The sequence below is a fragment of the Sus scrofa genome, chromosome 1, assembly GCF_054392235.1.
Source record: "Sus scrofa isolate SSC_HxYL_T2T_F1_AM1 chromosome 1, Sscrofa_HxYL_maternal_Yorkshire_Landrace_v2.0, whole genome shotgun sequence".
Taxonomy (NCBI): domain Eukaryota; kingdom Metazoa; phylum Chordata; class Mammalia; order Artiodactyla; family Suidae; genus Sus; species Sus scrofa.
The window spans coordinates 82422206-82447831 of NC_139383.1; the positions used below are offsets into that span (position 1 = coordinate 82422206).

General features: G+C 37.3%; 1 protein-coding gene, 1 long non-coding RNA gene and 1 pseudogene across 12 annotated transcripts in view; 2 read left to right on the forward strand and 1 right to left on the reverse strand.

Moving 5' to 3' along the window:
* Window positions 1-4372, forward strand: part of LOC100521054 (amine sulfotransferase-like) — a 54037-nt pseudogene extending 49665 nt beyond the window's left edge. Inside the window, exons 4-5 of the transcript XR_014837680.1 lie at window positions 1227-1413; window positions 4227-4372. The product of XR_014837680.1 is annotated as an amine sulfotransferase-like (transcript). The remainder of the gene's footprint in view (window positions 1-1226; window positions 1414-4226) is intronic.
* A 934-nt stretch (window positions 4373-5306) lies between these two features.
* The window catches only part of LOC100152150 (amine sulfotransferase-like), a 31122-nt gene continuing 10802 nt past the window's right edge, over window positions 5307-25626 (forward strand). For 2 of the 9 annotated variants that reach the window (XR_014807569.1, XM_084964137.1), the window contains exons 1-5: window positions 11447-11705; window positions 14118-14269; window positions 16516-16724; window positions 18787-18913; window positions 19786-19880. Coding sequence is in view for 6 of the 9 variants with exons in the window: in XM_084964137.1 (XP_084820263.1) it covers window positions 14128-14269; window positions 16516-16724; window positions 18787-18913; window positions 19786-19880 (573 nt within the window). In the remaining 3 variants the exon portion in view is untranslated. Of the gene's footprint in view, window positions 5447-9550; window positions 9638-10957; window positions 11130-11392; window positions 11706-14117; window positions 14270-16515; window positions 16725-18786; window positions 18914-19785; window positions 19881-25626 lie in introns of those variants that run through there. The other 7 variants (XM_084964100.1, XM_084964121.1, XR_014807567.1 and 4 more) reach the window with 7 other exon arrangements.
* LOC146406171 (uncharacterized) overlaps window positions 6109-25626 on the reverse strand; it is a 197811-nt gene continuing 178293 nt past the window's right edge. For both annotated transcript variants that reach the window (XR_014807663.1, XR_014807650.1), the window contains 3 exons: window positions 7559-7581; window positions 6940-7192; window positions 6109-6623 (listed from right to left, as the gene is read on the reverse strand). This is a non-coding gene — a long non-coding RNA (uncharacterized LOC146406171). The remainder of the gene's footprint in view (window positions 6624-6939; window positions 7193-7558; window positions 7582-25626) is intronic.

The window sequence follows — 25626 nt, forward strand, 5'->3', positions numbered from 1 at the left end:
GATCTTGCCTTTCTGTGTTATAACTGGCAGAAACCCTCAGCAAAGAGATTCTTATACACCTGTAAGCCTGCCTGTAGTCATCTTCGGAGACTGAAGTCACATGTCGCTAACGGAGAGGGGTGCTCATTGTCTTATATGAAGAGTAGTTTACTATTTTGAGAGTTTTCTGCATATAAAATTATGTTACTTGTGAACGGAAATAATTTTACTTTTTACTTTCCAATTTGGAGGCTTTTGGGTTATTTTTTTTCTTTTTGAGCTGCTTTGGCTATGATTTCTAGTACTGTGTTGAATAGAAGTGGCAAGAATGGGCACCCTTGTCCCTGATCTTCGCAAAATATCTTCCAGTCTTTCACCATTGACTATAATATCAGCAGTGGTATTTTGTGTTACATAAGCCTTTTATATTGAAGTGGCTTACTTCTAATCTTCTGTTTAGTGTTTTTATCATTAAAAGGTGTTGAATATTGTCAAATGCTTGCTCTACATCAATTGAGAACAAGAACATCATGCTTTTTCTTCATTCTGTACAGGCAGTATTACATTAATTAATTAATTATCCTATGTCACACCATACTTGCATCCTAAGAGTAAATCCCACTTATCATGGCATATAATCCTTTCAATAATTTGCTGTATTTATTTTGCTAGTAATTTATTGAGGATGTTTGTATTTTACCTTTCATAAAAAATATTGGTCTTTAGTTTTCTCTTTTCTAGATTTTTTTTGCCTTGGTATGAGCATAATGCTCCTTATTAAAAGTATTCCCTCCTCTTCAATCTTCTGAAGATATGAGAAGTATTGATATTAATTCTTCAAATATTTGGTAGACATAACCAGTGAAGCCATCTAGACGTGGGATTTTCTTTCTTGTGTCCATGATATTTAAGTACTTGCCTGACTGTTTTCCTCAGAAAGTTTTAGACTCTATTCAATGCAGATATCTATTTTTCTCTTGTTCTTCTCCAGCACCTGGCACAATTTCTCAAACTATAAGATATACTGAATATATGAATTTTAAGAATTAATGAAGGAAACAATCAAACAATCTAAAAGAACTGTCAATGAGAGCACTCATTTTCATAGAAGGAAATACATCCTTATAAAATTTTAGAATGAAAAAGAACCTAAGCACTTTTAGTTTTCCAGTTTGATAAAGGTGTTAGACTTGAACTCATGTGCTCTTTATGGGCTCAATAGTTTACCATACTCACAATTCTTTCAGGATCTCCGAAGTTCTGTGCTGAAAATTAGCAGTTTTCTTGAAAAAGAGTTGAGTGAAGAGGATCTGGATGCTGTTGTAAAGCAGGCTGCATTTGAGAACATGAAGCTTGATCTACAAGCAAATTATGATCATATTATAAAACTTAAAATGAAGCCAAGAACAAAGGATGGACATTTTCTGCGCTAAGGTGATGCTCAGTGGTTTATAGCAGCAAGAGTGTTGAGAGTTGCCCAGAGTCTTTGGCCCCACAACTAATTAAGGAGTACTTCTAACATGTCTTTGCAAGTGTTGCCATTTGGATTCTAGAGAGAATCAAGATTCTAACTGAAAATGGCCTTCAAACATATCCAAGGAGGAGTTACCATTGTGGCCCAGTGGTAACGAACCTGGCTAGTATCAATGTGATGTGGGTTCAATCCCCGGCCTTGCTCAGTGAGTTAAGGATCTGGCATTGCCGTGAGCTGTAGTGTCAGCTGGTAGCTGCAGCTCCAATTTGACCCCTAACCCGGGAACTTCCACATGCTGCAGATGAGGCCCTAAGAAAAGAAAAGAAAAAAATCCTGGGAAACAGAAGAGTTCTGACTAGAAAATATTAGTTTTCTTCTTTGTACTCACATGATACTAGTTTTAAAAATTTACAAGCAAGTTTTACAAAATTTACAAGAAGGCAAAGATATGCGACTAAGAAACTCCAATTATTTCTTTTATTTCTCATAGAATATTCTAAAAGTAGCATTTATATGTGTATTGCTTTGAGGAAGGGGGTTTGGATACTGTAATTTTCTCATGGGTCAGATTTCTTCATTGTAAAAAAGTAGATTACTACCTTATTAACCCAATCTGCTATGAATTCAATTATTCAAAACCATGAAACTGTTTTTTAATATGCTCCTATAACATGCCAGGAATTGTTAAGAGTGAATATTTTTCCTTATGATACTCCTTAAGTTCAAAAATTTTAATTTCATCTTTAAATGTATATCATTCTGAATGATGATGGGTTGTCTCTAATTTGTTCATTTTAAATTCTCACATATTCATCACTTTTCATTATGTGATGGACACTGATTAAGCTTAGTTATGTGGAGATCTTATTGAAATTGCTTAAGATACTGGTTTTTTATTTTAATTTAATTTTTTTTTTTTTTTGCTTTTTAAGGTTGCACACATATGAGGTTCCCAGGCTAGGGGTCAAATCGGAGCTGTGTTTACTCCCCATGCCACAACCACAGCAACCTGGGATCTGAGCCGCATCTTTACCCTATAACACAGCTCAACGAAATGCCGGATCCTTAGCCCACTGAGTGAGGCCAGAAATCCAACCTGAAAACTTATGGTTCCTAGTCAGATTCGTTTCCGCTATGCCTCAACAGGAACTCCAGGTACTGGTATGTTTAAAATTATTGTTTTTTCTTTTGTCCTGTTTATTATCCACTTCACTCTTCATTGCTCAACTAGATCAGATATAAAGTATTTCTCATGCCTGTAGTAGCTTACTAACCAAATGACAATAATAATGTTTACACAGGACTATCTGGTAGATGAAGATGCCAAATTATTCATCCTTATTCAAAAATTGTCTTGATGGCTTCAAACTTTCAGCATGTAAACTGAAGCACTGGCAGCTCTGGGGCCCCTCTGTAACTTTGATTTCATGATTTGATATCTTTGGGTCTAATATTTTCAATTATGAAAATAAAGAATTACTTACTTTGAGGAGTTGCAGTAAGAACTCCTGTTAGATGTAGTTTCCAAAGTATGGCGTGTGGCTTTTGTAAAATATATTTGAATATTCTAATCTCCTTGTATATTATAGTATTTTTCTTTCTAAAGAAAGGCTGTAATTTAAGGTAGTGGTTGGGGAAGTCTACCAGATAAGGATGTGGACTGTATCTCTATTTTCTGTGTTATTGCATCCTACATTTGTTTCTTTTTTTTTAAATAGTTATTTCCCCAATACAATTGTTTTTCTACTCTACTGCATGGTGGCCCAGTTACACATACATGTATACATTCTATTTTCGCACATTATCACGCTCCATGATAAGCGACTAGACATAGTTCCCATGCTACACAGCAGGATCTCATTGCTAATCCATTCCAAAGGCAACAGTTTGTATCTATTAACCCCAAGCTCCCCAACCACCCCACTCCCTCCCCCTCCCCCCTAACAACCACAAGTCTATTCTGTAAGTCCATGATTTTCTTTTCTATGAAAAGTTCATTTGTGCCCTATATTAGATTCCAGGTATAAGTGATATCATGTGCTATTTGTCTTTCTCTTTTGGACTTCCTTCACTCAGGATGAGAGTCTCTAGTTCCATCCATGTTGCTGCAAATGGCATTATTTCATTCCTTTTTATGGCTGAGTAGTATTCCATTGCTCACACACACACACACACACACACACACACACACACACACACACCCCTTCCTAATCCAATCATCTGCTGATGGGCATTTGGGTTGTTTGAATGTCTTGGCTATTGTGAATAGTGCTGCAATGAACATGCAGGTGGATGTGTCCTTTTTAAAGAAGGCTTTGTCTGGATATATGCCCAAGAATGGGATTGCTGGGTCATATGGTAGTTCTATGTAGAGATTTCTAAGGTATCTCCATACTGATCTCCATAGTGGTTATACCAGCTTACATTCTCACAAGCAGTGCAGGAGGATTCCCTTTTCTCCACACCCTCTCCAGGACTTGTTATTTGTGGACTTATTAATGGTGGCCATTCTGACTGGTGTGAGGTGGTATCTCGTGGTAGTTTTGATTTGCATTTCTCTAATAATCAGGGATGTTGAGCATTTCTTCATGTGCTTGACTACGTTTGTTTCTTACTTCATTCCTGTATAAGGAGAAGTGAAGTGTCAACCCCCATGCAGAACTAACAGAGATAAGCTTGTCATGGATGACAGATCAGAGTGGGTTGTAGGAAGATTTTACCCTGACAGTGCTACCTCCTCACCCAGGGGCTGACCATGTTCTTGTCCCACTAGGTACAGTTGGAGACTGGAAGAATCACCTGACTGTGGCACAAAATGAAAGATTTGACAGAATATTCCAAAAGAAGATGAAAGACTTTCCCTTTAAGTTCATCCGGGATACAGATGAGGAGTACAATCAGTGCCAAAGAGTCATATAAAAAAATTCTACCAACCAGAGAGCGTATATTAAATATACATATTAATTTGTTCTTATTTAAATGTTAATTTTATACTTCATTAATAAAGAAAGTGAGGAAGTTGTGCTTATTAGTTTCTATTAGTGTTTGATGGACACTGAAATTTTTCAATTAAAATGATTTGGGTGATAGTCTGCATTGATTGTATGGTAAATGGAAAAAGAGCATATGACAAGAATTGTATTATTTTTACTTATTAAATCAAACTATAGTTGATTTACAATGTTGTGCCAATTTCTGCTGTACAGCAAACTGACCCAGTCATTCATATATATATATATATATATATATATATATATACATATACACACACACACACACACATATATATATATATATATATATATCCATTATTTATGAATTGTAGTCTGGACAGAGATTTCTGTTGGGTGTATTATTTCTTTACAATTCTATTTAAGATTAAAGAAATATTAAAACTGCTTTCATTTTAAAAATTAAATATTAATTCTTTGGCATAAAATCAATGAGAATGTGGAAATAGAGACAACACATGTATACACATGCATCTGTTAATAATTTACAAGATTAACACAGTTTGCACTGCAGATCAAAGTTTCAAAGGTGGATGATTTCATCTAATGGTTCAAGTATTTACGTCTGTGGATAAAAAAGTAGTTGTAGCTGTAGCATTCATCTAAATAAACTAATTCCAAGTGTATTTAGTAGTTAAATATTTAAGATAAAATACTTCAGAAAAACTAGAAAAATATATTTGAATCTGTTTATAAATCCCCTAAAGGGAAAACCTAGTGAAACGCATACACAGTGGAAAAAACATAAAAGAAAAGGTCCAGTACATTTTCAATCCTGAACATTTCAGGTCATCCATTACAGTCAACAAATGGAAACAAGCCAAGGTTTACGACAGTAAAATACACATTTGTGGCTTTTCATAAAGGAAAAACAGTAGGGATGCATGAATTCCAACTACATGTAAACATCAACCAATCTCAGAAACAGCCTCCTCAGTGGAAAATATACAGACACTGATTGCATTATAAGACTGAGAAACAGGTAAAATTAATCTGTGTGTTTAGAAGGAGAGTGGTTACCTTTGGGTGGTGGGACAGTAACTGGTCAGACGAGTGGGAGAATTCCTGAAATGGTGGTAACATTCTGTTTCTTGATTTTCGTGCTGGTTCCTTAGGTGTGAATATTCATCAGATTGTATGTGTCACCATGATCTGTTACTTTTTCTGTATTTGTCATGTCTTAATGAAATGTGTGGAATAACTCATAAGCATGAAAGACTTTCTGTGTAAGACCTGACCTTTTCCTGAAAAGCTTGCAGTTTGCAGAAAAGACAAAACATTGGATCAAAATGGCAAAAGTTTAAAAACTGAGGACTGCTCATTGATATCGAGAGCAGAGCAAAATAAATATTCTCTCACAAATTGTGGAAAGGAAAATCAGCTTAAATAGTCTTTATAGCAATTTTGAAGCAGAATCAAAATATTAAACATAGTTACATGCTATGATTCTGTAATTTCATTTTTATGAAACATCTGAACTTTTCTTCAGTTAACTCAATTTTCTACAATTTAAACTTAACCTCCACACTACACATATTATTTCAATAGCTATACTGTTCTCTGTCTACACAGTTGGTTTATGGTTATTGCACTGATAAAATATCTATTTACACCTTTATTTAGAACAGAAATACGAGGATTTCAGTCTTTTTTTTTAATTTATTTTTTTTCCCACTGTACAGCAAGGGGATCAAGTTATCCTTACATGTATACATTTTTCCCCCCACCCTTTGTTCTGTTGCAGTATGAGTATCTAGACATAGTTCTCAATGCTGCTCAGCAGGATCTTCTTGTAAATCTATTCTAAGTTGTGTCTGATAAGCCCAAGTTCCCGATCCCTCCCACTCCCTCCCTCTCCCATCAAGCAGCCACAAGTCTCTTCTCCAAGTCCATGATTTTTTCTGTGGAGATGTTCATTTGTGCTCGATATTAGATTCCAGTTATAAGTGATATCATATGGTATTTATCTTTGTCTTTCTGGCTCATTTCACTCTGTATGAGATTCTCTAGTTCCATCTATGTTGCTGCAAATGGCATTATGTCATTCTATTTTATGGCTGAGTAGTATTCCATTGTGTATATATACCACATCTTCTGAATCCAATCATCTGTTGATGGACATCTGGGTTGTTTCCATGTCCTGGCTATTGTGAATAGTGCTGCAATGAACATGGGAGTGCATGTGTCAGTCATTTTTGAGCTAGTATTTTTTTTCTAATATTTTGGTGGATTACACTGTTGAAAATAAGAATAATCCACTTCTAACCAGTTTGTGCAAAATAGGGTAGCCAAGAAACTTGAAAGAGAATAATCACTTGAAATCATGTATACCTCCATTAGCCAGCAATAGATTTATTGGAGATTATACTTGTGATAGATGAGTGGGTAAGGGGATAAGAGGAGAGAGTTGTAGAGGTGTAATCCAATTCTGATACCTGTGAAAGAGAAAGGAAATGACAGGAAGGAGGGCCTTACCTTTTCACGTAGCTCTGAGAAATTCTTGGCGGGGCCAAAGGGAGGCCAGATTCAAGAGTTTCCATTAGAGGTGTTCTATGTCAGGAAGAAATGCCTGCACTAATCACATTTCCATATCTAGTCTTTGCCTTGAAGTAACCAGGGGAGACTGTGACTTTAGTGTGGAAGCTGTGGCAGATCCAAGGTGTATCAGCCAGGTATACTCTTCATAGCAGGGTTTCTTGAAGAGCAATCTAGGAGGTGCTCTTTGAGGCTTAAGAGAGAGTATAGTGCCAGTTACTATGGAAAAGAAGCAAATACACACAAAATATTCAAAACAATTTAGGGGTTTCTGTTGTGGCGCAGCTATGAGGTTGTGGGTTTGATCCCTGGCCTTGCTCGGTGGGTTAAGGATATGGTGCTGCCGCGAGCTGTGGTATAGGTCACAGATTCAGCTCAGAACCTGCGTTGCTGTGCCTGTGGCTCCCATTTTACCCCTAGCCTGTGAACCTCCATATGCCATGCATGCAGCCCTAAAAAGCAAAAAAAAAAAAAAAAAATTTTTTTTCAATACCTAAGAAGTTATTTTAAAAATTTGTACAATGACTTTCTGAAGATAAATTAACAAAAGAAAACATACCTGGAAATAATGTGATCTTCTTCCTGTAGAGAAATAAGATAAAAAGATGATCACATGTCTTATAATTACATGTGGATTCGGCATAATGACAATCAGAAATCTAAAGAAGCTTCTTTGAAAAGTAAATTTAAACATAAAAATATGCATGACTATTCAAGGACATTTCAAGAGTGTATTAGTGTGCATAGAGAAGACACTAAGGAACATACATTATTACTTATTTGGTACGCTATAAAACAAGAATAATTAATATAGTGTGGCAGTAGTACAAAAGTAGAGGAATCTGGAGAGATTAATACACATGTAAAAATAATATGTAACTTCAGAAGAAAAGGAAATTGTTCATAAAACAAATGAACAATAACATATGTGAAAGAAAAATGATTGTATCATTATACCAGCAATGAAATTAATATTCATGGTAAACCAGATACCTTAAATTAAAAAAAAAACTGAAAATGAAAATAAATATAAACGTTTGGCAAATGTAAAAGAAATAGTAAAATCAAATAAAAACAGTGCAATATATAAATATGCATGTATATGTATATAACAAATACATACACATATATCAAATAAAAAGAGTGCAATATAACACATATGTGTATATATATGTACATATATACATATATACCCACACATATATATACACACACACATAAAAGCTGGAGAAGAGCTTTAAAGTTATTTTTAACGCTCTTCTAGAGCTTTTTTTTGTGTGATTACTCAACTAATGAACTTCCTATAAGAACTGGAGAACATGATCACCCAGCTGAGACTTGAGTTACTGACCTGAGATATTAAAAAAATATTCACCATACAGTTAGAAATAGAACTCAAGAGATGAAGATGTGAGAATTTTTTTCTCATTTAAGGCTGCACCTGCGGCATATGGAAGTTCTCAGGCTAGGGGTTGAAACAGCTGCAGCTACCACAGCCACATAAACTGCTAGATCCAAGCTGTGTCTGTGACCTACATCAAGGCTCAGGGCAATGCAGTATTCTTAACTCATTAAGGGATCGAACTTGCAAGTCCTCATGGTTACTAGTTGGGTTCATTACCACTGAGGCACAACACAAGCTCCCAACATGTGAGAATTTTAAATTGGGAAGAGGTCCAGGATTCTGCTATGCTTAGCAGCAATATTACAAGCATCAGTTCTAAGAGCACGGCTTCTGCATTCATACAGGTCTGATGTCTAGCCATTAGCCACTTCTCAGTTATCTGAGAGTTCATTTCTGGACACTGCACTTTTAATCGTGATACTAGCATCGTCTAACTCACAGTGTTGTTTTAAAGATTTAATTGTGAGTAGCAGTTTACTATTGTTCTATAACAAATGATCACAAATTTACAAGTTAAATGTCACCTATTTTTATCTTAGAATTCTGTGGATAGAGGTCCAGCACGATGGCTGGGTTTTTGGGTTAGAGTCTCCAGGGTGCTGGCAAGGCTGTATTTCTATTTGAAAGCTCTGGATAAGCATCCACTTCTAAGCTCATTCAGGTTGTTGGAAGATTTCGTCCCTTGTGGTTTAAGGACTGAGGTTCTCATTTCTTTGACAGGTGACCCATCAATCCTCAAGGCAGCAATGACCCATAAAAGCCTTCCTGTGCTGAAATCTCTCTGCCATTTCCTTCTGCCTCACAGGTTCCTTGGCTCCCACCGAGCCCACCTAGATCATCCAGGCTAGTCTTCCTATTTTAAGGTTAACTAATTAGTAATCTTCATTCTATCTGCGAAGTCCTTTTTGCCATGTCAGGTCAAACATGCACAAATGTGAGGAATGGGCCAGGGGAACTTCTGGGTAGAGAGGTCCTCAACTCTCCCTATCCCAGAATGCATGGACACATGGCAAGTGGTCATCAGTTTTATGAGGTTCAGCATATCCTTTTGTGCACTTTATTCTGCCTCTTATAGGGATGGCTAGAGACAAATGTGGGGGCAAAGTTCTGGTATTAACCAAACCTTTCCTTTTCTCCATTCTAAAGCTTTGAAGATCAGAGCCATGGAGTCCAGGATGGTAGTCGGTGATGGGTGAAAAGCAGCCCTATACAGAATGTGAGGAGATCACAAAAGTGGGTAACTCACAACTAAGAAGGGCATAGCCTCTATGTATGACACTATGAATGTTACATTCCACCTTCCCACGTGAGAACCAGGGCCTCTAACCTGCACCCTGACTTGGTACCAATGGAGAAAACCTGAGGAGCCTGGGGACATGTGAACGAGCTGGATTAGTATCATGACAGAAAACATTAGGTTGTCCTGTGTTGTCACTATGAAATACCCAAAAGCACAGACAGTTTTATACTGGCAATTGTACCTACCAACCAGCTTTAGAAATAAGGCATTACTCACTTTTTACGCATTCCTGACCCCACCAGTGCAACCACATCACACAGAGAGGAAATCCCTACGTTACTGCCATTGGTTTATGTATATGTGTTTATGTATAAGTAGACCAGCACTTGTCAAATTGCTGTTTGAATTTGTCGTCCTAATTTTCATTTACACTGGCTATAGTGAGAGTTTCCATTGCTCTACATCCTTTCCTACACTTACTTTCTGCCAATCCAGTGAGTACAAAATAGTTTTATCTTGTATTTCCACAATTACTAGCAAATTTGGCATATTTCCTTGCTCTCTCTGCTGGGTACCCCAAAAGAATGAGAAGCCAGAGCAATTAGCACAGCTAAAGCCAAAGTCTGGTTTCCAAATACCTTTCTCTATTTAGAGGGATCAGAAGAAATGGTTGCTTACAGAGATATTTCAAGGGGAAAAAAGGCAGAAATATTCTAACTTGACAGCATACCATATTACTGTTGGGTATGGAAATGAGAAACTTAAATGATGTCTTTTGTCACAGATGCAGATGGTCTTCTTCCTTACAGACCGGTCTAGGGGGAGGGAATATGGATTTTAATCATCTCAAAAGGCCCCCAAATGCATTCAGTTCAATGAGAATTTGTGTTATGAATCCAGAAATTCTTGGCAGGGCTCTTCGTTTTAATACGGAGTCTACTATTTTTGATTGCGACTTATCAGGCTATGCCACTGTCACAAATGGCTTCATGTTGAATTTACAAAGATGATGCAAAACAAAAGAAGTCTGAACCACACAGAGGTTTAAATCGCCCTCAGTTTAAACTTGATTTCCTATCACTGAAGACTTGTATATTGAAAGGATTAAAAATCTCTTCTGGCATCAAATTCTGTGTCTAGCGGATATCTGAGTATCCTTATTAAAGATGAGGCTATGGAGGCAAGATGGCTGGAGAATGGATGAAATTTCAAGGAAATATTAGGTCAAGTCTGATGCTAATGTGAGTTGATTTACAACACAGAAAATATGGCTGAGTTTTCTGAAGTTTTTTTTTTTTTTTTTTTTTTTTAAGAAAGTAGAATGAAAGTGTAACAGATGGGAGGTACACCTGACCGAGTGTTAAAATGAATTGAATAAACAGTGAATTGATAAGGCCCTGGGACCCACCATAGCCATATCCAGTTTTACACAGAGTAGTACAAGACCTGAAGATTGAACATAGCCCTCTGAGAAAGGTCTAAAAGGTATTTATTACTAACCATTCTTCATGCCCAACAAAGTTGTTGTTATAGTTTTCAAGGACATCCCCGTGTGTGTTTTACAGATGCCAAAATTAGGTAAGCAGGATGATTGGGTACATGTTGTTCTCTTCAGTATTTCTAACCATTTTGAGTTATTTGGACTTTCTGGAATAACTGGATATCTTTTTCTTAATGTCAACGAAATCTTACCCAATTTATTTACTCATTGGCTGAGACAAAACCTGCACAGACTATTTCTTTTTCAGGGATGCCTCAATCTCTACCATCCTTCAAATTATTACAGAAGTGGATTTTGCTTCATCCATTCATCTGTAACCGTGAGTAATAAAAGCATAGACTTAGAGCCTCTTTCAAGTCTCACCCTCTTCAGTGTACGAAAGTAATTAGTTTTTTCTCCTCAATTTTCTGCTTTTCCTTTTTTCCTTTTGGTCTTCTGAAAGAGCAAGTGAGAGACACCAGATGTCCTTTCTCCTGATACAAGTACTTTCTCCTGTATCCATCGAGGAGAGGCGGACATTATATGCCTTGTCAGTCCCCAGATCACACATGAATCCACTGGTACCCTGATTTTTTTCTCCTGTTTCTATGTCAAGCAGTTCTTATAGTTCTTTTTCTGCTGAGATGTTTCGAGGTAGAATAAAGAAATACATAGCAAAGCGGTGTGGCCTGTGGGGGTGGCCTGACACTCTTTTGTCAGCATCCAGATTTTCTGGAACTTCTGCTATTTAGGAAAGGTTTGGGGTGGCACTGTCAGGTCTCAGGAGGTGTGAGATAGTGACGCACACTTTCATCTTGGCCTTTCATTTCACCTCTGTTTCCTACTTACGGGCTTCTGCATTTGTCCTCCCTGTGAAGGGTAGATTCTCCCTCAGCGCATTCCATAGGCTATGTTTCCCAAGGTGACTTTGTGATGCTAATGTCACAATAGCTCTCCGTGTTTTTTCTTTTGAAACTATTTTTTGTGTGTGTGTGTGTGTGGTTTATCAGCCAGTCTATTTTATCCATAATTTTACTTATTTATTTATTTATTTTTGGTCTTCTTAGGGCTGCACCTACAGCATATGGAGGTTCCTGGGCTAGGGGTAGAATCAGAGCTCTAGCTGGCAGCCTACACCACAGCCACAGCAACACAGGATCGGAGCTGTGTCTGTGATCTACACCACAGCTCATGGCAATGCAGTCCTTAACCCACTGAGGGAGGCCAGGGATCAAACCTGCATCCTATGGATACTAGTCAAATTCTTTCTGCTGAGCCCCAAAGAGAACCCCTCTTTTTCTTTTCTTTCTTTTTTTTTTTTTTCTCCTCAATTCTTAATCATTGTGGTTGCTGGGACTTCTGCTTGAGTGAGGAAACCTCTAGCAAGTTAGTAGGGTTTTAATTGAGTGAGTCTTTTAATTGGGAGTCAAATACCATCCACCAAAAGCTTCTCTGGAGGTTGAGATAAAATATCTACAAAAAAACCAAGACAGTGCTTTATCAGCATTATGATTGTCATTGTTTCATGTGAATGGCTGTGTGGTTAAATGCAGATTTCTAGGTCCTAATTTCGCCCAATTCCTAGTCTACCCGTCTGGGTAGAGGCCTCAAACCATGAATGTTTACCCTGAAACCTAAGCGATTCTAAAACAGGTAATTTGCTACTCCTTCTTAGCCAAACTCTAACCTTTGACTCCCTCCAGAAACTAGGTGAGATAGGTTGTTTGCAAAGAAATTAGATGTGTCTTGACATGCAGTTTAGAAAAACAACCATATTTGTTGCACCCTTTTAACAAAGCTGTTTTCTTGCTGGGTTCAGAAGTTCCCTCAAATAAGTAGCTGCAATACAGGCTGATCCTGATCAAATATTATGAACACTTGTTTCAGGAATAGATTTCTCGGGCAGAGCTAAAAGAAATACCTGTTTGTTCCAGTGTTTGAACTGAAATGTCTTTAGAATGTTTGCTTTCAGTTTTTATTTTCACTATTTTTTACATTTATTTCAATCTGAGAGAAGACTACTTTGGATAAGGTAATACTTACAATACGATATCTTGCAACTATGTGAGGGAGCATTTCTTAAGTAAATCCAATGGGCCTTTCTCCTGTAGATGATTTTCCACAGTTCATATGAAACAGAATAAAAACCCCCCCAAGGCCTCAGCAACTCCTTCCACAGAAAAAAGATGATTCATGCTTGAGAGGAAAAACAGAAAACAAACAAAAAACCAGAAATGAAAGTATATTTTCTTAAAAATTTTCCTATTTCTAGAACAATACAAAAATGTAAAGATTAGGAGTTCCTGTTGTGGCTTCATGGGTTAGCAACCTGACATAGTGTTTCTGAGAATGCGGGTTTGATCCCTGGCCTTGCCCAGTGGGTTAAGTCAGGCGTTGCTGTGAGCTGTGGTGTAGATCCCAGACGTGGCTCATTCTAGGCACATCCCAGACACTGGCTTTGCTGTGTCTGTGGTGTAGGCCTGCAGCTGCTGCTCTGACTTGACTCCCAGCCTGGGAATTTCCATATGCCATGGGGGGAGCCTTAAAAAGAAAAAAAATGTAAAAGACTGAAAATACTAAAGACTACAAATTGTACAATTAGGTGATTAAATCATGGGCATTCTGGCCAGATGATCTGGCATCAAATCTTGCACCTGTGCCCGCTGAACCACCTTGAACAATTTGGTTCTTATTTTCTCATTTGTATATTTGCAATCATGAAAATAACTTCCTCGTGGGATTTTAAAGAAAAACTATTTAACCTTGTAGTAACTTAATTTCCTCCTTTAACATGGTGATAAGACACTACCTTTTGCCACATTGGGTTCCTATGAAAATTAAATGTTTTACCATATATAAGCTTATTTCTATGGGAAGTGAGTGATTGGATACGTAAATGTCCTACATGGTGATCGGCCTGTATGGAACATGTGCTACATCTTATTATTTTGACATGCTAAGAATTGAAAAATTCTTTCTGTGTTTACCTGTAGGTGAATAATTATGGACCATACAAACCAATATTTATTGAACTTTAAAGGCTACTATTTTCAACGATTTCTAGCTGAGACTGACATTCTAGAAAATCTAGCTGATTTTGAAATTCGTGATGATGATGTCTTCATAATTACATACCCCAAATCTGGTAAGTTTAAGGAATGGACCACCTGTTTCAGGCCTCACTTTGGTTTGAGAATACATGTGTGCCAATGTCCACTTTTCCAGACATTGGCAGTAGTTCACCCTATGATTAGAAAATTTATGATGCCCAAAAAAAATCTCAACTAGAAGACTATTTGAAGTACCTATTTTGTCATTTCTATGGGGGAGTATCTAGAAAGTAACTATTGAGCTAAGTGCAGATACTTTGTAAATGCTGGCCTGTTGACTTGGTTTCACAAGGGGAAAAATATGCTAAAAAACCCAGCAGAACTTTGTGAGTAGCATATCTCTGTCAGAACTAACTCCTAATATGCTAGTCAATTACTCTAAATCCTTTACATTTCCTAAAATAATACAGTAATTTATTTTATTTTTATTATATTTATTATATTATATTTTATTTTTGCTTTTTGGGGCTGCACCTGCAGCATATGGAAGTTCTCAGACCAGGGGTCGAATCGGAGCTAGAGCTGCTGGCCTACACCACAGCCACAGCAATGCGAGATCTGAGTCTGGTCTGAAACCTGCACTGTAGTTCATGGCAACACCAGATCCTTAGCCCACTGAGGAAGGCCATGGATCCAACCCACATCCTCATGGATACTAGTCAGGTTCGTTACCTCTGAGCCACAATGGGAACTGCAATAATGCAATCATTTAAACTGAATTAAATTGCCCTCGTTCTCACATTCCAAAATTGGCTTATTTTTTAAAAATAAATACTGCACTCTGTAGAACATATGATGATTTGGTGCCACTGAAGCAATGTTGTATTGGAGTGGTTAATGTCATTCAAAGATACATTGGAGTTTATGTCAAGAAAGAAAATATTCCTGAATTTCATGAAAATGCTTCAGTATCTATATTTTAATCCACTTTGAAATTCCTGACCTTGTTTACTTTTCCCAAATTAGAGACACCTTCCCTTATGCCTGGATTCTTCCTGTCTTCTAAATATCATTATAAATGATGTACCTTTTTTCCTTTTACTTTTAAATTTTTTTAATTTTATTTTTTAAATTTTTTTGTCTTTTTGCTATTTCTCGGGCCACTCCCGTGGCATATGGAGGTTCCCAGGCTAGGGGTCTAATCAGAGCTGTAGCCACTGGCCTATGCCAGAGCCACAGCAACACAGGATCCGAGCCGCATCTGCAACCTACAGCACAGCTAAGAGTCTGCAACCTACAGCACAGCTCACAGCAACGCCGGATCGTTAACCCACTGAGCAAGGCCAGGGATCAAACCCGCAACCTCATGGTTCCTAGTCGGATTTGTTAACCACTGTGCCATGACGGGAACTCCTTTTTTCCTTTTAGATGTTAATGCCACATCTATTTGCTTAGCTTTAGGTCAAGAAGTGAAGTCCATCACAGAGTCTTCCCTTGACTCTTTGTCATTCCCAGGTATTAGTGGCAGAAATCCTAAACCGAATATAAGCAAAACAAATCTAGCAACATTCAAAAATATACTCTGACCCACCAGGGTTCATTCAAGGGTCATGATTGGTTTCACTCACATTACTAGAGCAAAAGAGAAAACCTGTATTATCATCTCGAAAGATGTAGACAAGCATTCAATAAAATTCAGCAGCTTTTCAAAAATGGAATCTCTTAGTGAAAGAGAGAGAAGAAGGAACTTCCTTAACCTGATCAACAGAATCTACCCCCAAACTACCATAATCATCTCAAGCAGTAGTGAAGCATTTGAAATATTACATTTAAAATCTGGCCCGAGACAAGACTACTTGCTGTTACTACTTTTGTTAAGCATTGTGTGGGAAGACCTATGCTATAGATTAATAAAACAGAAAAAGTAGTGAAAGGGGCCTTGAGCTCTTAGTTTGCCTATACTTCTGAAAGATGAAGCTCTAAGAAGGAGACTAAGGAAAGAAAAATGGAGGCAGCCTCAGAAAATCATATAAAAGGGATTTTATTTGAAGTGCAAGAGACCCAGAATGAGCTGAAGGACTCTGAATCACAATCCCAGGGAATCAGAGTCACCACAGCTCTTCAGAGTGAGGAAGGAACTAGAGCCCTTGAATTTATCTTGAATAATTTTTGTGTAAAACACAAATAAACCAAAACATTTGGACAAATTCATTGGCATCTCTGTGAGGTTAAAAGAACTGAAAAGCTTCAAATGATCTTGAGATGGGTGGGTGGCCTTACCATTGATGCCTACCATTCAATGTCACTTCACTGTTGAAAACAAGATTATTTATTTTTACAGGTACCATCTGGGCTCAGCAGATATTAAGCTTGATTTATTTTGAAGGACATCGTAACAGAACTGAAATGGTGGAAATATATCATAGAGTCCTTTTCCTTGAATACAATCCAGAAAAAGTGGACTATGTCAAGAGACCATCTCCTCGCCTCTTCTCTTCCCACCTCCCCTATTATTTAGCACCAAAAGGTCTCAAGAACAAAAAGGCTAAAGTATGTCACAGAAAGAGCTTACATAGACCTTTTTCAGAAACAAAAATACTTTCTTCAGATATTTTTCTCCAGGTCCACTTATCTACATCCTTTCATGTGATTATTATATTTCTGATTGTATTTTACATATTAAAAATATTAGAGTTTCCTGGTGGCTCAGTGGGTTAAGGACCTGGTATTGTCATTGCAGAGGCTCAGGTCTCTTCTGTGGCAGAGTTTCAATCCCTGGCCAGGAACTTTTGCTTGTTGACGGTATGGTCCAAAAGTATATATATGGAATTATAAATATATTCTTAGTTTGAGTCCCTACACACATTATTTGCAGTGTAATTATAGAACATAGAGCAAACATTTATTTATATCAGCAAATAAAATTCTATTCTTTTTGATAGTTTAGGTGGATTTTGTTGTATGACTACACAACATTGAATGTGTTTTGATGGACAGGTAGTTGCAGCAAAGTTTAGCAGACTTTAATTTTTTGTGATTGCTCTACTTTTATTTGATTTTAGTATACCTGTAATTCCAGTTTTGTAACATAAATTTAGAAGCTGGATATATTTTTGCTAAGCTATCAAGTAGTTTTAAAAGTGTAAATCAACATAATTTTTTGAATAATTAAGTCCATTATCTTAAAGGGTATTTTGCATCAGTAATGAAATTGAGGTGTTTTGATATGTTTATTGGCCATAATTACTTCTTTGTGAAATGATTGTAAATTTTTCTCAATTTCTGTTATGTTGTCTCTTTCTTATGGCTTTGTTTTATATCTAAGTATATATATTCATATACATATATATATTCCAGATACTAACCTATTATTGGTTTTATGTGTTGCAACTCTTCTTTTATGTCTTCTTGTTTTTTTCTTATTTCTGTGATTCCTGTTGATTACCAGCATTTAACATTTTAATGTAGTATAGTTGATTCATTTTTATTTCTAATGAGTTTTTTATCATTTGGAAAATGCTTCAGGTATATCCAAACCAGAAACATAGTCTTTATTTTCTTAAATGTCAGAGTTTTACTTCATACTTAAACCTTCAGTCTACTTTTAAGTGACTTTGTGTAAGGTGAAGAAAAAATTGATTTTATTTCTTTTTTATTATGGATATTGAAAAAATGATGTCATCTTCTTCTTCTTTTTTTTAATGGCTTCACTTGCAGTATATGGAATTTCCCAGTCCAGGGATTGAATCAGAGCTTCAGCTGACAGCCTACACCACAGCCACCAGATCTGTGACCTATATAGCTAGGTCTTTAACCCACTGAACAAGATCAAGGATCAAAACTGCATCCTCAGAGACACTATGTTGGGTTCTTAACCCACGGAGCCACAGTAGGAGCTTGAAAAGATGATATTTATTTCAACATAATTGATTAAGTTGCTTTTCTTTTTTTTTCGCTTATCTTCAAGACTATCTTGGTGGTGCATCAAATATTAGTGCTCATGGAGGGTATATTGAATAACTTTTATGCAAAGTAATTTGAAGTATTAAACTTACAAATACATAATTTATCATGTAAGCAGCAATTAATCTTATATATATGCATATATATATAATCTTATATATATTGCATATATGCAATATGAACCACTGATTTAATGCAGCAGTCTTTTTGACAGCAAAAATTAGGAGCAATCGAAATGTTCATAAGTACTAAAGTGGATGAAATCAATTACTATGCATCCACATGATGAAACAAAATACTGTGTAGTCATTTTTTAGGAAACCCATGATGATAATCAAGAATTCTCGGAGTTCCTGTCGTGGCGCAGTGGTTAACGAATCCAGCTAGGAACCATGAGGTTGCGGGTTCGGTCCCTGCCCTTGCTCAGTGGGTTAAGGATCCGGCGTTGCTGTGAGCTGTGGTGTAGGTTGCAGATGCGGCTCGGATCCCGCGTTGCTGTGGCTCTGGCGCAGGCAGGGGGCTACAGCTCCGATTAGACCCCTAGCCTGGAAACCTCCATATGCCACGGGAGCGGCCCAAGAAATAGCAAAAGGACCAAAAAAAAAGAAAAAAAAGAATTCTCAAAATTGTTTCACTATTCTCTCTGCAGGTTATTTACATCTATAGAAACCCCAAGGATGTTTTGATCTCATATTTTCATTTTTCAAATTGGTTGCTTACATTAGAACCTTCAGATGACATCAAACATTTCATGGAAAAGTTTCTAGATGGGAAAGGTAACTATGAGTTTGTTTTTCAAACTTGTTCACAGGCCATGTTGTCATTTAGCCAAATTTCTCAAATGCTGGGAACATATTTTAGGCAGATGGAGAAGGGTTGTCATAGACGGTGCAATGCACATCTGTGGTCCCTAAATGCTATCCACTTAATCTGCCACCCAAGGACCTTTCTGTCCTCACTAGGACCACCCTGGGTCTTGTCAAGATTTCAAAGAGGTATTTTGACCAGATCCAAAGACCTGCAAGTGGCCTAGCGGTTCCAGCTGGCTACATCCAAAGCTAGAGACATAGGTTCCAGAATAGCCAACGTTCAGGATGGGTGTGTTGCTGTTGCTATTGTTGCTGTTGTGGTCTGTCCTGAGCCTGTGGTAGGCCTTAGGTGACCGTTGTGAAGTGGTCATTACAACACCCCAAAGGATCAATTGCGGCAGGTGGGCTGTAGAATGTGGAATGGGGCCTCTCACCCGTTTAGAAAATTATCTTTAGCTTCTTCCTAGTTGTAGGTAACTAAAATTGCTATCCATAGATCTTAAAATAAAGAATAAAAGGGGAAATATAAAATATGTTTTCAGGTGGAGGAAGCAGACAAAAAAGGAGATTAATTTACAGAAGTCTTAAAAGTTCATACTTTGGAATTTTCATTCCCACATTTCTTTTTTTCTTACAGTCATAGAGAACCCTGAAGAGGCAGGTTTCTGTTAAAATGATGTAATTGTTTCCGAAAACACCCTTTTGAAAAGGCAGCATAGATGGCCGGTGGGGGGAGACATATTTGTCTTTCGGAGGATTTTGGAAGAGAAAGACAGGCTATGGTTTACTGTTCAGTAACTGCAGTATGTGTACCTTGTAATTGATCAGTTTTCCCACAGTGTTTGGAAGTCTCTGGTTTGATCACATCCGAGGCTGGTATGAGCACAGACATGACTTCAATATTCTGTTCATGATGTATGAGGAGATGAAGAAGGTAGGAGGCGTGTTTTATTCATTTTAAGAAGTTCGTTCTTTTTGAGACTCTTTTGTATCTTGGTCTGATGAACCCCATCCTCCACATCATCTTTTCCTCTCACCACTATTCAGGCATGTTGGGGGTTTCTAATCTTCCATCCATCCTTTCAATACTGGTCTTCCCCAGAGCTCTTTTCTCATTGCACACAGTAATCTCTTATGATTCCTTTTCATGTAAAAATCTGTAGTTATTAAAACAAAGTCAAATGTAGAGAAGCCATGGCTTAAAAGAGAGAAAGGGCATTGTGAAATACGGGGGTGAGAAGTCCCTGAGATGCTAAGATATGGCTAATTAGCCAGAGGTGAACATGTGCTCTGAGATGTAAGTACTTCCTGTTTTTTTGTTTGGTTTGGTTTGGTTTGGTTTTTAGAGAGAATATTGAAAGATGGCTTTGCAGTGATATTGCATGAGGTTTACACTTTGACATCCAATCAAAGCTCTCTTAAAACGTTGCCTAAACAAACAAACAAAACACATTTGAAGTTCACTGTTATGTGATTTCTCATTGATGTGTTGATTCACTAATACATAACTTATTCACCCATTTTTTCCAAAACATATTGCAGACCTTCTAAGTGACAGAAAAATAGGACTAAACCCTTTATTTATAGAGTTTATCATCTAACAAGGAAGACAGCTATTTAGCGGGAGATCTGCATGCAAATAAGTATGAGTTTAGAAAAGACACGTGGTGAAAGAGAATTCTAAGCCAAGGAAAGAGAATGTGCAAATTCTCTGAAGCAGTCAAGTGCATGCCATTTTTGAAGAATTGAGGAATAAGTTAAAGAGCAAGGTGGAAATGACAAAACATTAATATAAGGGTCTTTAGAAGCCAGGCTGTGTATGGTCTATAGGCTATCTTCATGATAGTGATTTTATAAAGTCTTAAATGCAGTGAGGGGCCCTTATAAGGCAAATGGCAGTATGATAGAATTAATATTCTTAGAATTTCATTCCCATTAGTGGTTTGAAAAGTAATAACAGTGAACATGAAAAAAATCTCAGCTCATCTCCATTTATTCTCCGTTGTTTATCCAGAGTTATCATCTCAAAATGTAAGCCTGATTCCTTCCCTGTTTTTACATTCCAGTTCCTCCATAAGAATATGGTCACAACAAAATATCTGACAACAATAGAATTTATGAAAAATTTGGACATAGAGACCACAGAATAAACTCTGAAAAATCTCTGAATATTTCTGTTTTGCCATCAATAGAATATTATCAACTGTTTTAACTTTCATCAAGTAGCCCATTGTGTATATATATATATATATATATAGACATAGATTTTCTTTCTTATGGCAGCACCTGCCATAAAAAGTTCTCTGGCCAGGGGTTGAATTGGAGCTGCCCCTGCAGGCCTACACCACAGACACAGCAACATGAGATTGAGCTGAGTCTGCAAATTACACTGCAGCTTGTAGCAATGCCAAACACTTAACCCACTGAGTGAGGCCCAGGATCAAACCCACACCTCATGAACACCATGTCGATGTCTCAAGCCCCTCAACCACAGTGGGAATTCCCTTTTTTATATTTTTAGTCTGTGGTCTCCACCAGTTTTTTTATTTTTGTTAATTTATTAGTTCATTTGTTTTTAATTTTTTTATTTCCCCAATAGATTATTTTTTTTCTGCTGTACCGCATGGTGACCCAGTTACACATACATGTACACATTCTTTTTTCTTCCATTACCATGCTCCATCATAAGTGACTAGACATAGTTCCCACGCTACACAGCAGGATCTCATTGCTAATCCATTCCAAAGGCAATAGTTTGTGTCCGTTAACCTCAAGCTTCCAATCCACCACACTCTCTCCCTGTCCCCCTCCCCCCTGACAACCACAAGTCTATTCTCCAAGTCCATGATTTTCTTTTCTGTGGAAAGGTTCATTTGTGCCATATAGTAGATTCCAGATATCAGTGATATCATATGGTATTTGTCTTTTTCTGACTTCACTCAGGATGAGAGTCTCTAGTTCCATCCATGTTGCTGCAAATGGCATTATTTCATTCCTTTTTATGGCTGAGTAGTATTCCATTGTGCATATATACCACATCTTCTTAATCCAATTGTGTGTCGATGGACATTTGGGTTGTTTCCATCTCTTGACTATTGTGAATAGTGCTGCAGTGAACATGCGGATGCATGTCTCTTTTTCAAGGAAAGTTTTGTCTGGATATGTGCCCAAGAGTGGGATTTCTGGGTCATATGGTAGTTCTATGTATAGATTTCTAAGGTACCTCCATACTGTTTTCCATAGTGGTTGTACCAACTTACATTCCCACCAACAGTGTAGGAGGGTTCCCTTTTCTCCACACCCCTCTAGCACTTGCTATTTGTGGACTTATTAATGATGGCCATTCTGACTGATGTGAGGTGGTATCTCGTGGTAGTTTTGATTTGCATTTCTCTAATAATCAGTGATGTTGAACAGTTTTTCTTTTTACTTTTTCTTTTTTTTGGTCATCTTTTGTCTTTCAGGGCCACACCCATGACATATGGAGGTTCCCAGGTTAGGAATCTAATTGGATCTGTAGCTGCTGGCCTACACCAGAGCCACAGCAACACCAGATCCGAGCTGCTTCTGCAACCTACACCACAGCTCATGGGAACGCTGGATCCTTAACCCACTGAGCGAGGCCAGGGATTGAACCCACAACCTCATCGTTCCTAGTTGGGTTCGTTTCTGCTGCGCCACAATGGGAATTCCATATGGAGCATTTTTCTATGTGCTTGTTGGCCATCTGTATATCCTCCTTGGAGAAACGTCCTTTCAGGTCTTTTGCCCATTTTTCCACTGGATTATTGGCTTTTTTGCTGTTGAGTTGTCTAAGTTGTCTGTATATTTTAGAGATTAAGCCCTTGCCAGTTGCATCATTCAAAACTATTTTCTCCCATTCTGTAAGTTGTCTTTTTGTTTTCTTTTTGGTTTCCTTTGCTGTGGAAAGCTTGTCAGTTTGATTAGGTCCCATTGGTGTATTTTTGCTTTTACTTCTGTTGCTTTGGGAGGCTGACCTGAGAAAGCATTAGTAAGGTTGATGTCAGAGAAGGTTTTGCCTATGTTCTCTTCCAGAAGTTTGATGGTGTCTTGTCTTATATTTATGTCTTTCAGCCATTTTGAGTTTATTTTTGTGCATGGTGTAAGGGTGTGTTCTAGTTTCATTGATTTGCATGCAGCTGTCCAGGTTTCCCAGCAATCCTTGCTGAAAAGACTGTCTTTTTCCCATTTTATGTTCTTGCCTCCTTTGTCAAAGATTATTGGACCATAGGTGTCTGGGTTTATTTCTGAGTTCTCTATTCTGTTCCATTGGTCTGTCTGTGTGTTTTGGTACCAGCACCACACTGCTTTGACGACTGTGGCTTTGTAATAGTGCCCGAAGAGTTATGTCTCCTGCTTGGTTTTTGTTCCTCAGGATTGCTTTGGCAGTGCTGGGTCTTTTGTGGTTCCATATAAATTTTTGGATTGTTTGCTTTAGTTCTGTGAAAAATTGTCATGGGTAATTTGATAGGGATTGCACTGAATCTATAGATTGCTTTGGGTAGTATGGCCATTTTTACAATACTAATTTTACCAACCCGTGAGAATGGAATATCTTTCCATTTCTTTACATCTTCTTTAATTTCCTAGATTAGTGTTTTATAGTTCTCGGCATATAAGTCCTTTACCTCCTTGGTCAGGTGTATTCCCAGGTGTTTGATTTTTTGGGGTGCAATTTTAAAAGGTATTGTGTTTTTGTATTCCTTTTGTAATATTTCATTGTTAGGATACAGAAATGTGATTGATTTCTGACTGTTAATCTTATATCCTGCTACTCTGCTGAATTTGTTGATCAGTTCAAGTAGTTTTTGGGTTGAGTCCTTAGGGTTTTCTATGTATATAGTATCATGTCATCTGCATACAGTGACAGTTTTACCTCTTCTCTTCCTATTTGGATGCCTTTTATTTCTTTTGTTTGTCTGATTGCTGTGGCTAGGACTTCCAGTACTATGTTGAATGAGAGTGTTGAGACTGTGCATCCTTGTCTTGTTCCAGATTTTAGTGGGAAGGCTTTCAGTTTTTCTCCATTGAATCCACCAGTTTTTCAAACCAAGTTTTTAAAGCATATAACGTGGAGGGAATCTTCTTTCAAGTTCCCCTGTTTTGGAAGATAGAATAGACCTTAGTCAATCAGGTTTGTCTGCCTTAAAGATCCTTCTAGAAAAAGCTCCCAATTTTCTCAAGGAATTAAGTATCCACCAATGTTGATGTAGGTTTTGTAAACTTTCCTTTTTCTAGTTCCCTTGGAAATGTTTTGACTATTTGACCTTATAATGGTTATGACTGTTTCTCCAATGGTAATTGTGTCAGAAACCCCCAAAGTCTGTGAAGACCACCTGAGATGACTTAGTACATTTCCCACGGATTTGGGCATGCTCTTGCAGGAACATGGCAACTATGAAGAAATATTTTCTGCTTCCCTATAGCGAGTGTCCAGTTGTATGTAGTTGAAATGGAGTCAGAAATAGTCATACTCTTTCCAGGTTCATGTTTAAATAGTAAAACTCTAACTAAAATTAAAAGGTAATTATTATAAAAATAAGGACAGCAGTTGTATGGGGGGTGGGCAACTTTGATGATTAGGAAAGAGATAAGTTTCAAGTACTTCAGTGATTCTGGCATTGTTCATTTTCTTGATGTGCTTGTTGGAATCATGTGTTTCTGTCATACTAACTCATTAAACTGTGTATTTGTTTTCAATATTGTCTCCATTGCTTCTTATTTTAAAATATAAAAAATCATCCTAAGATTTTAATAAAATTTATTGAGTAATTAAAAAGATCGTCTTAAGATTTTCATCTTAATAGAAAGGAGAAGCTAAAGAGCTAAAGAGTGATATATCCTGGTGAAAGTCTTCTTTGGTGAGAAGTGAATCTTTCCCTTCTGTGACCTTCCCTTTGTATGTTGTAATTGGTGGAAGCCTTCAGCAAAGAAATTCATACGCACCTGTAAGCCTGTCTGTAGGCATCTTTGGAGACTGAAGTCACGTGTCACTCATGGAGAGGGGTGCTCATTGACTCACATGAAGAATAGTTTACTATTTTGAGGCACTTGGCTTAGAATTGTGGAGAGCAATAAGGGGTAGTGTTGGGAAATTGCTCCTGTGCTGAAGATTAAGTGGAAAACTTTAGATAGAGGTAGGAAAGAGACTTTCAGCCTGTCTTACAAGAAAGGCATGCTTCTTCAAGTAAGCCAATGTCTGTTTTACCTCTCTATCACGGGTCATTCTGAATGTGCCTTCTGTCCCCATCTCCCAGTTCACTAGCTCCCTAGGCATCTGAGTCTATTATGCAGTTAAAAGTATTCATCAAAGTCTTTGTTTTTATTCATGCATTGGGATCTCTTTAAAATCAGCTATCTTATTTTGTATAGCTTCTAGTTTTCTAACAAATTTTCACTTTTGTCTTCTATACCTAGAATATCGTAAGCATGGTAAATTAAATATTCTTTCTGATAATTGCACTATGCATAATATCTTCGTTTTCTTTCTGTTGTCTTCATTGTTCTGGTTTGTGGCCTTATTTCATCTTATTCCTGCATACCTTTATTACATGTTGGTTATGGTACAAAAATTATTTGTAGAAATAATGCGATCACTAATGCCTTGTTATTTTATTTGCCCAATGACACTCAGGCTTTTCTACTGATTTTTGTCACTT